General features: G+C 38.0%; 1 protein-coding gene across 1 annotated transcript in view; it reads left to right on the top strand.

The window, feature by feature from the left end:
• Window positions 1–16,991, top strand: part of CNTN3 (contactin 3) — a 331,370-nt gene that overhangs the window by 164,308 nt on the left and 150,071 nt on the right. The window contains exon 5 of the mRNA XM_034658650.1: window positions 13,503–13,598. Within this exon, the coding sequence (XP_034514541.1) occupies window positions 13,503–13,598 (96 nt within the window). The remainder of the gene's footprint in view (window positions 1–13,502; window positions 13,599–16,991) is intronic.

The raw sequence follows: 16,991 nt of genomic DNA, 5'->3' as shown, positions 1-16,991 counted from the left end.
AGACTGAAAAAGTCAGAAGCTTAAACTTTAATTTGGATGTGATGTTCCTCTTTTTTTTTTTTTTTCCTGTATTGGAAATCAGAGGATGTGCCATCAGCCTAGCTCTGACACTTAATTAGCAGTGTGACTTTGGGCAAAATCTAACCGCTCACAGCCTTGATCTGCTCATGTTAAAATTGGGAATAATGATATATATTGCCTATCTCACAGTGTGTGTGTGTGTGTGTGTGTGTGTGTGTGTGTGTGTGTGTGTGTTCTTTTTGAGAATCATATGAGATAAAATACATGAATCTCAAGAGGTCCATGTACTTCTAAAGTCATTTCAGTCTTTTAAACTGAGTTGGGTAAATATTTTTTTCAGGCAATCTATAAGTAATCTTTGATGTCTCTTTCTCTTACTTTAATGAGAATTTTTAGTATGAAGTGATCATATAATTAAAGAAAAAAATAAACCTAATTAGCTTCTTTCTATGTAGCAAGGGTGATCTTTGAATGCCTGTCTCTAGGAGTTTTCATCACCTATGAGCCTTGCTATGAGTGTGGAAATGTGCTGCTGAGTGAATCATTAAAAAATTAACTATTTGTAAATAAGTGTAAGGATTCCATATTTGACATTGTTTCCTGTAGTGTTAGGAGAGTTACTGCTTTATGCTAGTTTGTTTTTATCTTTAGTATTCCTATGATGATAAAAGTCAGTATATAATGTAACACCATATACTCATTGCTAAAATCCTATGTAAAAGACAACTGTTCCATGGCATTTATAAACGGTCTAAGTGACTGATCTACTCAGCCAACTATAGGTACCAAGATCAGGAGCTTTTGAAACTCATTTCATGTGTTGAATTTAACAAATATTACTTAGCAACTACTAAATTAATTGTGAGGAGAAAACAATAGAAATTATGACGTTTCTGGAGAGAGAGTCAGACCTATAAAAAGCAAGAGGCTAAATATAGATAAAAGGGAGTAATAGTTTAAGGCTTCAAAGGAAAAGGAAAAATGTTGGCTGGGCTTGAATGACATAGGTTTGGATAGATGAGGATAGGACACAGGGTGTATCCTTGCCTGGGAGGTAAGGCGGCAGTGTGCTAATACTTTTTGAGCACCTAAAATAATCTAAGAATTTTCCATTTATTTTCTCATTTAATCCTCTCAGCGGGCTTTTGACACAGGTTATATTACCTGCGCTTTTCAGACAATCTTAATTTTTCAGAAGAATCAGTGCATCAAAGAGGTTGAGAATTTGTACGAAATCATAGAGTCTGTCTTAAAAGCAGATACTCCAACTGAAGTCTAATTCTTTGCTGAAGAAGCCACGGACACATTTTAATTTAGACTGTTAAAAAGCTTTTTAAAATGTTTGAGAACATATAAGATAACTACATTGAAGTATTACATGTTCCCATATTCAGAATATTGTCAGTTTATGTGATTTTTTTTTTAATTTTCAAATTGGCAACTTGATGTTCCTAAATGAAAGGACCAAGTATATCTTTATATTACTAATTATTAAAATTCCTTGATGGCACATCCAATATGATGGTTAATTTTTGAATTATAATGTTTTAATAGTCTTGAAATTTCAGCTTTCTTTATTTGGTAATGTTTTGTATAAGAGCACTGGCTTTTTCTAGGGTCCTATTAAAATCAAATTAACTTTTAAAATATGGTTTTAATATAGATTTTCTGCATTATCTCAAATCTCCGATATACCTGAAAATCTTTGTTTTTAAGAAACGGAAAATGATTTATAGTATTGCCAGATAAGTTTTAAAATTGTGGTTTTGATGGTAAAGCTGAGATTTCTTCTAATTCATGAAGAATAAGAAGAAAAACCTTTTCAAGAAGTAAAGATTTACTTTATTTTTCAGTTTACATTAACTGTTCATGGGTTAAACTTTAGTATTACAGGAGAAATTAGCATCCATAATCAAGTGGAGAGAGTTGTGTTTTTTTGTTGGTCCTAGATTTTTGTTTTTCCTAGATTTAATATACTGGAAGAGCAAAACTGTCAATAGCATAAATATTAAAGTATTCTTAATTTTTCTTGTTTGATTTAACAACTCAGCATTTACTCTTTTCTAAATGCATAAGGGGCTTTGTTATTTGACCTAGTCAGGACCAATAGTGGCAGGGTTGATTGAAAAATTCTTTTAAAACAGGTAATTATTTTAAAAAGGGTATGTATGTATCAGGAAAATTTTATTTTTGCTTTGAATATGTAATTGTATCTGGTTTTTTTGCTTTCTGTTTTTCTTTTCTGGTTTTTAATGTAATGTCAACAACTCTTCTTTGATTGAAGGTTGGACGTTAGCCGTTCATTGTATTATTGGTATAAATCACACCCATATGAATCTTTTGAGACTTCCAGTTACAGTTGTTTTTGCTTTTATTTTGAGTAATAATTTTAAAAATATTTCTGAAGCATCCTGGGTACAGAAATAGCCTAAAGATTTTTATTTTGTATTTTCAAGATTTTATGGTTATCTGGTCCCATCTATTCCAACTATTTTGGGATCAGTTTTTGGAAAAGGATAAATTTTCTTTATTGAGTTTTCCAAAAGTCTTTTAATTTATTTGTATATAAACATTAGCTCCTTTTCTTTTTTCTGTATACCTATTTCATCAACTTTCTTTGGTATTTCTCTAGTAATTTAATTTCAACAGCAACAAAATGTCTAAGCCGAGCAATGAGTTTTGTTAACAAATACAACAGAAGGAAGCAGAAGGATGACATGCTGGAGAATAGGTACTAAGCACAAGCATTCTGTTTGCTATGGACAGCTGACAGTACCTTTTATAGAGGGATCATGTCACCTGAATTGAAGCCATCGGTCCTGGATAGGTACATTACGAGGTCTGTGGAGAGCCAAAAGAGGAGATGGAGGAGGTCCCAGCCCTCCGCCGTAGTCTTGTTGGACAGACAGATCTAAAACACCGTTACCATAATAGTTCAGAATTATCAGACTACGTTTCCTTCATATAGGATTGAACATTTTTAACTAGACTTTGAGATATATAAACTTACTGTAAGTTGAAAGTAGAGGATGGGGCCGAAGTTTGAGAAGCAGAAATAGTCCAAGTGACAGGCTGTGCTCGATTGTCCCAGTACCTGAGACAGAGACACATACTTCACATACATATACATACATATCTGTTGAATCAATGACTGAATATTGGGGTAAGGAATGTGGACTTTATCGTCTAGGTAATGAGGAATGAATGTAGATTTTTGAGCAGATATTGAAAATTGGGGATGTGTTTTATGAAGAAAGCTGAATTCAATGCTGCGGGTACAGGATAGATGATTTGGATGGGAAGGAAGAGACCACAGCTGGGAAGAAAAGCCCAAAAGTTGGCTGGGCTTATTGCCCAAGTGAGGTTAAAAAGAACTGGGCCAAAATCAATGGAACTGTCCTCACCACTTATGACAATACCTTTGCCAAGGTCCATGATAGATTTGAGCCATAGCTTTTTGGAAAATGGAAAAATAATGTCTTTATAATAGAGCTCTTTCGAAAATTAAATGAGACAAATTTCAGAAAATTTTATCAGAGAGCATAGCACATCCATTCATCCATTAATTTCTTCAGATATCCATTTATAGAGTGTTGATCGATTATATTCTTATAACATTGGGGATACTGAGGTATAAAAGAGACAATCAAACTGGAGTCATATATGCCTACTACTATAGACAGTTGAATGTTCATCATAGCATAATTCCAGCAAAATTAAAATGGTGGCAGTGAGAAATTAGAAATGGTTAGAGAGAGGGTAGACTTTGCAGAACAATGATCATGATCGAATAGAATGAATTGAGCAGACGTAGGAAGAAGTAACAGATCGGACATGGAAGTCACAAAGAACAATGATAGGAAGATGGAAGTTGGAGGAAGAACTGGCTTTGTAAGAGGCATCATTAGCATTGGAAAATGAAATGTCAAATACGAGGTGGCAATTGGACATCCAAAGAATGTCTGGAAGGCAATCAGAAATGCTCATCTTGAATCAAAATTTTGATAGGCACATCACCAGTATAGACATAGGGGTAGAAGCTTCAGACTTGATGAGGTTCCTGAACGTAAATATAAAAATGTAAAAAAGTGATAGCTGTCATTTATTGAACACTTTTACATTAGACACTGTGTTAAGAAATTGGCATGAATGATCAATGTACAGATGATGAGAGTGTGGATCAACAAGGGAAGTAATGCACCCCGGGTCAAACAGAGAGTCTCAGAGAAGGGATTCGTACCTGGGTTTGTCTAATTCCAGAGGACAAAGACCTGAGTTCCACCCAAGTTAAAAACTCAGAGGAAACAGAGAGATGGTTAGGATGATGGGTGGGGAGATGTTTACAAAAGTCAAGTATGAGGGTCATTGGAAGATACATTTTGTTTTTCGGGTAGGATAATCTGTGTACATTTGAAAGCCTAGAGGACAGATGAGAGTGACTGAAGTAGGGACAAGTGTAGAATCAAACACTCAGAAGGAATAATGCAACATTGCATTTCTATAATTTTTTGCATTTTTAAAAAGATTTTATTTACTTATTTGACAGAGAGAGAACGCGTGCTCACACACAAGCAAGGGAGCACACAAGCAGGGGGAGCAGCAGAGGGAGAAGCAGACTCCCCACTGAGCAGGGAGCCCAGTGCGGGGCTCCATCCCAGGACCCTGGGATCATGACTTGAACTGAAGGCAGATGCTTAAGGAATGGAGCCACCCAGGCTTCCCAGTTTGTTTTCATTTTCCACAGGACTTGCAGATCTGTGATGCCAGAGATCCTTTTCTTAAAAACCCTGTGAACTTCAAAGGGCGGGTGTTGTCCCCACTTTTCAGATGGAAAGCTGAGAGGCACAGAGCTATCAAGTGACACTCCTTCAGTCCTGTGGCTCTTGATTGTGATAGAGCAAAGGCGAAATTTCTGGTGCTCCTACTCCTGTGTTCTTTTCTTAAGCCACTGTGATAGAAAGTTCAGAAATCTGCGACAGAGACACAGAGGCTTTGACTGGTGGGGAGACTCACCATGGAGACTCAAAAAAAAAATTGGCATGAATAAAAGATGGTTTAACTCATTTAAGCTTCTATCGATGACCCACATAATGCCACAAAATATGCTATTATCTAGAGGAATTAAAGGTAAAAATGATATTGCTCTAGTCTTGGTGCACCCCCCAAAACTGGAAAACAAGATGAACAAATACAAAAGTGTGGGAAGTTCAGGGGTAAGAGGTTGGAGGTAATTTCAGGAGTTTCAAAAAAGGATTATGTGGCTGAAGCTGGTTTTGAAGATGAATAAAATATGTTATGCACATGAAGAAATGGGAACATAGTTTGCATGACTAGACCAGCATTTCATACTCAGGGAAATGCAAGTAGTTTGTTACCCTTGCAGTGTATGTGGCTGACTGTTGGGGGTGCCAGAGCAATGGGATGATGGGAGGCAGAGGGGAGCTGAGCTGTGGGATACCTTTGTGGAAGGGTCTTACAGAATATGTGTATGTGCTTGGCACTCACCCTTTACAGCAAAATTTCTAAGTTGTACTTAAAAAACAAAACGAAGCAGTTCCTGAAGATGTTAAGGTCTTATTAGGTGCTTCCCTATATGCTAAGTAGGCTTAGAAAATACTGAATACTTGGTACGCCTGGGTGTCTCGGTCATTTAACCATCTGCCTTCAGCTCAGGTCAAGATTCTGGGGTCCCAGATAAAGCCCTGCGTTGGGCTCCCCGCTCAGCCCTCTCCCCCTGCTCCTGCTGTCTCTCTGTCAAATAAATAAATAAAATCTTTAAAAAAATTCTGAATATTTAAGTCTGCTTGGAAACTAAGAATACACACCTGTTTTAAAACCTCTTAAAATGCCAGGCTTAAAATAAAAAAATCTGTTTGCAGTAGACATTTTTGGAACCCGATGTGACATCCCCTTTGCCCACCTTAATTTATTTGCAGGAGGGTAGACAGTTCCTTGCAGGTTCACAGTGAAAGCTCTGATGAGTATGGAGGCATTACTGCCCTCAGTGAAAACACTCCACTGTTGGGGTTGGGAGCCTATGTATAAATGCCCCAGAATCCTGCCCTTTTGCAAAATGACAGTCTGCGCAGTATTTGTAAGCTCTTTGGAAGTTTTTGTACAATCAAGCCCTCCTGGACTCTAGTAGCAGCTTCTTACTGTCCTCACTCCCTCCTACCCACCCCCCAGACCATCTCCCACACACAGTGGATCACCTGCGGCTCTGCTTTTGTAGAAACAAAACCAAAACACTACTGAGCTTTGTTGAACAAGCCATTGTTTTTACATAAGGGAACATTTTTATTTTCCAAAGACACACATGTCGCCACGGTAGAATTTTCCCTTAGGGACTTCAGAGTTGATTAAATGTTTTGAGAATTGGGCTGATACATTAAATAAGAAAGGGAACAAAGTAAGAGGAGGCACTTTGAATTTGGGGATTGGGATATTTAGCAGAAAATAATGGTTATGTTTTGGATTGATGCTACTAAAGATGATGGAGAGTCAGTCGACTATGTCTCAACATTCAGATTTGGGAGCTCTCCCGGAGGCTGCTGCATGTCAGGAAAAAAGGAAGAAAACTCATGGTCATCCACTGAAACACATTTTATTTGTATTTTTCTTTTCCTAGTGGCACATGTTTTAATGAGATTTCTAAACTAATTGAAATTCTACCACTTGTAGTAGTAGCTGAGTCATTACCTGGGATTCTTCTTTATTCATAACACCTGGTACCGTGAGGATGAGGATGAAAACCTTAACTGAACTGCAATTTTGATTTTTATTACCTTTCTGGATGTGTTCATTGAGTTTTTCTTAGCTTTTTTTTTTTTTAAAAGATTTTATTTATTTGAGAGAGAGCAAGAGAGAGAGAACACAAGCAGGGGAAGTGGGAGAGGGAGAAGCAGGCTCCCACCGAGCAGGGAGCCTGACGTGGGGCTTGATCCCAGGACTCTGGGATCATGACCTGAGCTGAAGGCAGATGATTAACGACGGAGCTACCCAGGCTCCCCTCTTAGCTTTTGTATAGGAGTGCACAGCTTTCTTTTACTAAATCTATCTGATTCTTTCAAAAGACAGTCCTGTCATTTACACTGTTCAGGTGATGATTGAATTTGGTAACTACAGACCACTAAGCATTTCAGAATTAAGCATTAAAGACATTTAAAGCGTGATGCATGGAAGATTATTACATTGCCTGTATCTGTGTTCCTTTAACTATTTATTTATCTATCACTACCGGTTAATATTTTGCATTTTAATTGAAATGGCAACACTTCACCTCATAGCATCAAGTAGAATTGTGTTACATAAGTAGTAAAGTTCACATGCAATTTTCAGTGATAATGATTTTAATAGTCCCTCATGCTCTAATTGCAAATGATCACAAGGTATTTGTAGGCAGAGCTCTAAATTTTTAAGCTTTAAGACCATTCAGTCAGCTGGTCAAAATTTCTGACACATTACTTATCTTTCATTTTAATCCTCTTAGGGAAAAAATATTTGTTTTATTTTGCAATCTTTTGTCATCCTTTTTTGTATTTATGACATACCCACTTGCACATATGTGCACCTAATTCAACATATGGCCTTTGCTAGCATTTCCCATAAAATGTTCTACACAGAATTCTTTGGTCAGATATGTTTAGGATACTCTAATACTCATCTGACATTATGAGACCTCATCACTGCCTATCTTATATTAAGGCCTCTGACTTATCATGCATAAAGAAACTCATTTAATTTGGCTGAACACAGCATTTTCCAAGCTGGCGTTGGTGGGAAATGATAGCCATTCTTTGGCTGATTTTAAGTCCTGCACCATAGCCCCGCAGTTATACGCAGTAACATTTCCCATATTCTGCTTGCTAGGTGATTACCTGAATTAATCTACATGGAGAAACCAGCACCAGCAATACATAGCAAGTGGAATCAGATTCCAAATTGAGCACCTGAGTGTCAGGAAATCAGAGTCACCCCAGTCTTTTCTGTGTATGCATCACCAGTTTCTTATGGTCTTGGCTTCCTCCCCACAGCTTGGGGAGATGAACCTAAAAGTAAAGTCCTTGAGAAGCCCATGGAAAACCTGCTCAATCCAGAAAGTCAACAGACAGGCATCAAGGCAGGCTATTTTATATGCCAGAGATGCTCCATGTGAATTTTCATAGGGGAAGAGTCCGAATGAGGAGTGTATTTCTCTCCTGGCTCTGCACACTTCTCTTTGTTGACAGCCTTAGAGACGCTGGCCCCATCTTGTGCTTACAACTTGGGGATATCTTAGTACAGCATTCCACACTGTGGGTGGTGTGGAGGAAGAGTAAACAAAATTATAGGAAATATGGAGAGTGGAGTTTTTCTTTGTTTTTCATCAGATTTCCCCAATTTTACATGTATGTGTGTGTGTGTGTGTTCTATACAATTTTATCATGTATGTAGTTTGTGTATCCATCAATACCGTCAGTATCCCCAACAGTACCCCCTTTTATAACCACACCCACATCCCTGCTCCCACCTCTCTAAACACTGGCAACCTGTTCTCTAGTTCTAATTATTTTTAATTTTTAAAATATTATATAAAGGGAATCATACAGCATGAAACTGTTGAGGATTTATTTTTCCAATCAGTGTAATTCTCTGAAGATCCATCCAAGTTGTAAGGTGTGTAGTAGCTCATTGCTTTTTATTGCTGCGTAGTAGTTCATGATACCTGTGTACCACCGTTAGCTTAACCACCATTGCAGGACATCCAAGTTATTTCCATTTCAGGGTTATTGCAAATAAAGCTGCATGAACTTTCGTGTACAGATTTTTGTGTGAAGGTATGTTTTCATTTTCCTGGGATAAATGGGTGATATGGTCGGTGTGTGTTTAGTTCTGTAAGAAACTGCCAAACTGTTTTCCAGAGGGGCTATAGCATGTTGCATTCCTACCAACAAGGTAGGAGTGACCCGGTTTCTCCACATCCTTGCAAGATCTAGTGTTGTCACCATCTATTATTTTTAGCCATTTGGATATGCACGCTGTGCTACCTCATTAGGGATTTACTTTTTATTTCCCTGATGGCTAATGGTGCTGAACATCTTTTCACGTTCTTATTCGCCATCTGTACATCCTCTTCAGGAAAGTGTCTGTTCAGGTTGCTTGCCCATATTCTAACTGAATAGTTTTGTTTTTTACTATTGAGTTTTGAGAGGACTTACATATCCTAAATACTATTCATTTACTGGGTAAGTGGTTTGCAAACATTTTTTCTCAGTCTGCAGCTGGTCTTTTCATTTTCTTCACATGGGCTTTCATAAGGCAAAAGTTTTTAATTTTGATCAAGTCCAGTTTATTAGTCTTCCCTAATGATTAAGGTACTTGTTGTCAAGTCTTTTGTTATCAAAAACTCTGTGCCTAGCCCTAGATCCCAAAGATGTTCTCCTTTATATTTCTCTGAAAGTTTTATGGTTTTCTTTTTTTTATATTTAAGTTCCTGATTCATTGAGTTAATTTTTATATATGAGTGAGGTTTAGTTCATTTTTTTTTCTTTTCTTTGCTGGAGGGAAGGTGGGTGGGAGGATGGGATAACTGGGTGATGGGCATTAAGGAGGGCATTTGATGTAATGAGCTCTGGGTGTTATATGCAACTGATGAATCACTAACCTCTGCCTCTGACTAATACTACACTGTATGTTAATTGAACTTAAATAAAAATTTAATTTAAAAAAATTTTAAATCAATTGAGCATATTTACATGAGTCTATTTCTAGGCTATTTTGTCCCATGGATCTATGTATCTATCCCTTTACCAGTGCCACACTGTCTTAATCATTGTAGCTATAAAATAAGCTTTCATATTAGGTAGAGTGATTATTTCCACTTTACTCTTCTTAGTGAAGATAGTCTTAACTTTTCTAAAGGCCTGTGCTTTCACATATGAAATTTAGAAAAAGCTTGCCTGTACCTTCAAAAAATAAAAGCAGAACAAATCTATTTAAATGTGCTGGAATTTCGATAGTAATTGCATTAAACCTACATATCAATTTGCAGAGAGTTCATACTATGTTGATGAACACAGTACAGCTCTCCCTTTGCTCGTATTTGATTGTTTTCTATCCGTATTTTGTCACTCTTGGCATATACACCCTTTGCATGTTTTATTATCTGTATACCTAAGTATTTCAATTTTTTTGGAACAATTGTAAGTAGTTTCGTATTTTTAATTTTGGTTTCTGCATGTTCAGTGTTAGCATCTAGGAATCGTATCCTCTGTCTTATTTAACTCACTTATTTATACTGAAAAGTTGTGGTTTTGTTTTGTTTTGTTTTGTTTTGTTTTTGATAGATTGCTTCTCATTTTCTATTTAGACATGTCATCTGCAAATAGGGGTAGTTTTTTTCTTCCTTTCCAAACTGTACCCTTTTTATTTCCTGTTCTTTCACTATTGCTGTGGTTAGAACTTTTAGTACAATACGAAGTGTTAGGTAAGAATGGACATCCCTGTCATATTCCTGATGTTAGGGGGAAATCCTTTAGTCCTGTACCATCAAATATGATGTTAACTGTACTTCTTTGTAGATGCTTTGTTACCATGTTGCTTTGTGTTTAAAGTCCAGTTAATTAGAAGTTCCAGAATAATTTCAGAGTTTGCAAGAATTAAAAAGGAGACAGAAATAAATTTCTGAGAAGTTTCTGATAAGTCCTGGATTTAGTTTTTATTTATTTTTACTCTCAAGGAGAGTTTGTTCTAATACAGTTCTTGCCAAGCATGGATTCTGTGCAGCCTTCACTTGAGTTCGAGCTACACATGTAACTTTCGAGTTGGTATCTCAGGAACCTAAAACGTTTTAGACACTTAGGCTACCTTTATCTCTGTAGTCTTTAGTGTTCCCCCAAATGGGAGGAAATCTTGCTACATTTTGAAGCAGACGTTCTTACACATCAGTGCTTTTCCTTTGTTGATCCCTCTGTCTGAACAGAATCTCCCTCTCCACCCCCCACACACCATCCTCGATTTGACTGTGTACTTACCACCAAAGGAGCAAGGTTCTCGCTCTTGGTGTCAAGTCCGTCTCTAACCAGACAGGGCTCTCCTTGAAAGGAGGCTCCAGTGATTTACATTTCAGAACATGCATGCAGCGGGCTGAAGTCTTCAGTGGATACTTGTTCAATAAGTGACTGCTTCACTTTTCATCCTGCTGTTAAATGGATGTTTCAAAGATTCTTTACTTCATGGGCATTTTCATATGTTCCAGAAAGTTTGAGATATGTTTTAAGATAATTAATCTGGGTTGAACTTCATACATCTCAGTAGGAAGCCACAAAGTTCTATTTTGCATGCACAGACTTTAGCTAGTGAGCTTGTTAAAAATGCAGATCCCATTCTAACTTACTAGTTTTAAGAGATTTCCCAGATATCTGCATTTGTAATAGGAATCCTAGGTAATAATGATTCAGGTGGTCCTAGACAGCACTTGGAGTAACATGAACTAAGAATTCAGGGGATTGGGTTTTAAAGGGAACAAAAATTCATTGTGGTCACAGTGATTGGCTAGGCGCAAAGCCAGGGCAGGTATAGTTCTTTGCTTTCCCTCATGCCTGTGTCCTGCACACACTGGCTACAGGTATCCAAAAAACAATGTTCCTTACCCATGTATAGCATTAGAGACTATCAATGCAAGTGTCCAGAGCAATGGGCGGGTCGGTTCCAGGCCCCATTAGTGCTTTAAACAAAAGGGATTTTTACCTCTAGGGGAGAAGAGACATTATTAATTTCCATAGGACTGTTTTATCCTTTTTTTGCATATTTGAGCTAAAATCAGTGATGAATCACTTCCATGGTGTGAAGTTATGTAACAAAATAAAACAGGAATTGGGTAAGAAACCAGCATTGATGACACATACTTGGTTGCCAAAAATCATCATTTGATCTTATTTTTCCATATATAGGCTACGGTCTGATATGATGTACTCCCCCATTTAGATCTCGGGAAATATTTGGATGGTTTGGTTATGCAGTTCCAGCGCATACACACTCAGGAACGTTCATGTTTTGATTATGTTACATTTTAGTCACACATTTAAAGATAATATAATAGTGTGTTGCCATATCGTTTTTGTGGGGGAACTTCTGTTAAAATAAGTCCAGAAACACAATTTTTTTCTTCTTTTATGGGCCCACCTAGTGAGTTTTGCTGAATAGCTTTATTCCATGCTTATAGCCTAGTAATGTAATGCTATCTTTCAGTAACATTAAAATGAAACAAGTAGACCTTCTTCTTTCCCTCTGATAGGCTGACTTAAGGTGCTTAGAATATTCATAGCTGTCTACAGTCTGTAGTTTTATCAGTTTGAAGATCATTATTTGGCTTTATACATTTTTCCAGGCAGAGTTGAACTTTTCCAAGTTGTGTTCTGAATTAGACACACTGCCTCACCACATAGGTAATTTGTATGAATCCTTCAGCTCTGTGAAATGAGTGTATTCTTTCACAAATTGACAGTGCAATTGTTCTCGTACAGAAAGTGACACCACTGAGTATATTAACTGTGGAGTTCACAAGTTTTGGGTTCAAAGAAACAGATTTTTTTTTCCTTCCTTTTTCCCCAAAGGCTTAAGCTGTGTTCAAAATGAACCAACAGAATTTTCTGCCTTCTGTAATTTATGCTGGAGAATAAGAGTCAGAATGGTGTGTCCTGGACTGTGACCGGAAGAAATTCAACAATTTTAAAAAATAATCACTGCTGAACAAAATTGCATTTGCCTCGATTGCTTAATTAAAAACTTGGGGAAAAAGGTCTTTGGACAATTATAAAAATGATTTTCATTTTTTTCACAGCCACAACTAGAAAGGAATGGGTGGATCTAATTTACTGCGATCCTTTGAATTCTACCTGGATGTTCATTTTCAGTGATACATATCCTCTGTGGAATCCTTCAAGACATGGGACAAATAGGACTTGTAACCAGAATCTTAATGTTTTCAATTCTTTTTGTGAATAACAACAGTATTTATGGGTAGAATAAAATTTATTTAGGCTACTTACAATAAAATATTTTGGGAGAGAAATTCATGAATAGCTGGCTTTCATTAAAGGGTAAAGCTACCCGTCTTCGTGATTTGATGAATCACTGTGGCAAATGTGGATATTGGTTTATGTATATTTTGGTTCAAGATATTTCATTTCCTTCTTTGAGTCATATTGCCTGGTTATTCCATTCCAATATGCTTCATCCTTTTGGACAGCCCAGGCCTCTTTTGACATTGTTCCAGCACCACAGGGTTAATGCGTATATATTCTTATCATATTGCTGAATTTCTAAGAAGCCTTAATAAAGAAATCAAAATCTTCATTTTCCTTCTCTAAGCAAAGGTTCTCTTGAAATTCCCAAGAAAGGGTTTTAAAAATTATCCTTCAAAAGAATGGATTGTCTCTGTGTGAAGATTTTAATTTGCATTGTCCTTTCTGAAATTCCATTTTGTTTTGTTTTCAAATCAGATCTTGAAAATTTTAAAACCAAAATGAGAAGTACGGTGTCTGTGCGTGAAGGCCAGGGAGTCGTCCTGCTTTGTGGCCCGCCGCCGCACTCTGGAGGTGAGAAGTGGTCTGTTTGTGTTTTTTATATTTATTGAATAAGTTTCAGGGCAAGACCAACAGCATATGTACTGTTATTGCTTCTTGCTTCCTTAAATAACCCTAAGAAAATTGATAACCCATGTATTGGATTCTGTCAGCTGAGTTGGAAAATAAGAAACTCTACAAAAGATGGTCCGTCCAGGGAAGTTTATAAACATAATTTATTACAACGAGGAGTGTTGTAAAGACAAGTGAGATCAAGTTTGCTTCAATTACCTAATGGTGCTGAACACTGCTTCTTATACCATATCATTTGTTATTTAGTTTTAGACCATGACATACGTTAGAGCCTTTGTGGAGTCTTTGTGCTTTCCTTCTCACCCCACCCCCACATCATTCTCTCTGACTCTGACTCTCTCCCTTTCTTTCTCTCTTTCCCTCCCTCTCTGTCTCTCTCTCATTCTCTCTCATATACACATTTAAACATGATGATTAATATATGCTATTGGATCTCTTCACGTATGATATACATATGAAAATGATATGTATATTCACATTTTCATTGGAGTGTTGGAATTGCAAATTTTATGCTACATTGGTATAAATTGAAATACTGCTAAAAGTTCAGAAGCTTAACAAAATAGCTACCCGAGTGAAAATGAACTTCAGCACATAGGAAAATAATTTAATAAGCTTTGCTCCCCAGTAAGAGCCTGGAGTGTTGGTTTGATTTTGCTCTCGTGCTTACTCCTGCAAACTTGGTCACTTGCGGGAACAAAGAGGGCATTATTAATGTATAAATCACTGTTCTTGGAGAAACAAACAATTCTGTTCTTGAGAGGATGGGAATTGCTGAGAGATAAGCAGGTTAGAGAGGGTGTTTCTGACCAGAGACAAAAATGAGAAGTCTTCCCCGTCATCGGCAAGTTTATTCAAATGAAAATATGATGGGCTTTATTTGTTTTGTGACATACAAGTCCTTTCTCCCCGGTGACTTGTCAGTTTTAATCACAAAACCCTCAGTACAATAAAACGAACGTGTCCCTCTTCACTCTCTGATCACTTGAAGTGTGTGAGCCAGCCGGAGTGCAGGTGTGAGGCTTGATTAGCAGACGTGATTGCCGTGCTGTTGGGGGTATGGGTTTACACGGGGCTCCCCGATCTACTTCAATAGTAGGTATTTTCTGGAATCTTGAAGTTCCAAAGGGATTTTAACTTGGAAGGGAAACAGAGTCTCTTGAATGCAAATAAAAGTACCTGAGCTCAAACTGGCTTGAAGAAAATAGGGAGTTTCCTGGACCATATCACTGGGCTGATTAGTTGGCTTCTAGTTGAGCTGTATGGTTGTTAGAGAGATGCACCACCCAGAAAGACTTGTTGCCTCACTGAAGGTAGTGGGGTCAGTGGATAGCCTCTAGGTCTCAGCAATCTCCCAGTCTCCTCAACTGTAAAGAGCCAGTTGCCCATAGTGTCACCCTGTCTGCAGCAGCCCACATCTGGTGACTCATCAAGTCAAGAATAAAAGGTCAGGGGTACCAGGGTGGCGCAGCCATTAAGCGTCTGCCTTCGGCTCAAGCATGATCCCGGCGTTCTGGGATCTAGCCCCACATCAGGCTCCTCCGCTAAGAGCCTGCTTCTTCCTCTCCCACTCCCCCTGCTTGTGTTCCCTCTCTCGCTGGCTATCTCTCTCTGTCAAATAAATAAAATCTTTAAAAAAAAAAAAAAGAATCAAAGGTCAGCCCTTTCTGCTCAACACTGGACAGTTCTGATGGACAGTCCTCCCAGAGCTTCCTGCCAACATGTCCAGGGCATTGTTGGATCGTATCACAGCTGGGCTTCTTTCTCTTCCCAGTCCTGCCCCTGCTTCTTTCCTTTGTAAGTTTTGACCGTTGATAAAATATTTTATCCCAAACTCTATCTCGTTGTCTGATCCCTAAGAACCCAGTCTCCCATTCTGCTGGAGCCAGGGGTTCAACCAATTTCATGAACAGTTGCCCTTTCCTTATGTCTCTTGACTCTGCTTTCCTCCATGTTGCTTCCATATAACGTAGACTCCTTGTGGTGTCAAAGGTGGCCTCCAGTAACTCCAAACCCCTGTGGCCCCTTTATGCTAGAGATCCCAATGAACCAGACAACCTGTTGTTCAATGGGCCTTGATTTTAGCTGAATCAACCTTATTTAGGAGATGATTTCTACAGCAGGGGGTCAGGGTCAGCTTTGACAAGCACTGGGATGAGAAAGACATATTTTCTAAAAGAAAAGAGGATTTTGTTATGAGAAAAAAGGAGGAAATGTATTAGAAAGAATCAATGGGTAGAACTACATGTAGTAAGGAACTATCAAAATAAATTTATTTTAAAAATAAACATAAAATAGCAGCTAAAAGGTCTTATCTGTGATGAGTTTTGGAAATGTTGGCCTGATTTAAGATCTTGACTGAGTGATCTTTAAGTGTTTTTATGATTAGATATATTATTTGCTGATAACAAAGGAAGGACCTCTCTGTCAACTAAGCCATTGGATGAAACATGTTCCAAAAGATGAATCTTTTCTAATATCATCAATTGGAGAACTGTTGGTGACTTCCTATATTTCTCTTCTCATTTTTTAGAGCATGTAGAAGTTGAAGTAGGATTATAGATGAAGAAGGAAAGAAGCAAACCCAGATATGACGTATTAGCACTGAAGAAGCAGGACCATGCATGCAATTGTAAAGAACTGAACAAAAGCATACCTTCCTCAGTGCTAGATGGTGCAGGAAAATGATCGGGGCTGGGGTGTCAGATTTAGATGCTAAAAACTGGATTCCCATTGACCCAAGTTTACCTAATGCTAAGATATTCACAATTTACATCCACTGCTCTGACACATTAGCTTGTGAACTCCTAGAAGACAGAGCCCAAGTCACTGTTGGCTCTGCACCCAAGGGCCCAAGGGAAAGTGTACTTNCCCTCAATGCCTGAGTCCTTGTATTACAGCGCACCCCAAACCAGCCCCCAGGTGCCATCCTCTTAATGACTGTGGTACAAAGGCACAGAGTCCTTAGTGAAGATGTCACTATCCTAAGCCAAGGGCTTCTGACATTTCACATCAGATGCAACAGAGTTAGTGGTTTTGTTTTAATATTCAAGGCCATTGTGTATGGAAACACGAAAAATCAGCAATGCCCAAAGTCCCCATGAGCAGAAATCTGCCCAGAGTTCAACCAGATGTCCAACTCAGCTATGTGCTAGTCCAGTGCTTCGGAGACTTTGATGGGAAATGAATTAACTGGGGACCTGCTAAAATGCAGATTCTGAATCAGTGGTTCTGGGTGGGAGCCTGAGATTCTGCATTTCCAATAATCTCTCTCCTGAACCTGATGCTGCTGGCCCANCCCAGCTGTTACTTAGAGCTACAATTTGGGAATTC

The sequence above is a fragment of the Ailuropoda melanoleuca genome, chromosome 4, assembly GCF_002007445.2.
Source record: "Ailuropoda melanoleuca isolate Jingjing chromosome 4, ASM200744v2, whole genome shotgun sequence".
In the NCBI taxonomy this organism is placed as follows: domain Eukaryota; kingdom Metazoa; phylum Chordata; class Mammalia; order Carnivora; family Ursidae; genus Ailuropoda; species Ailuropoda melanoleuca.
This window is presented reverse-complemented; position numbering and strand designations above follow the sequence as displayed.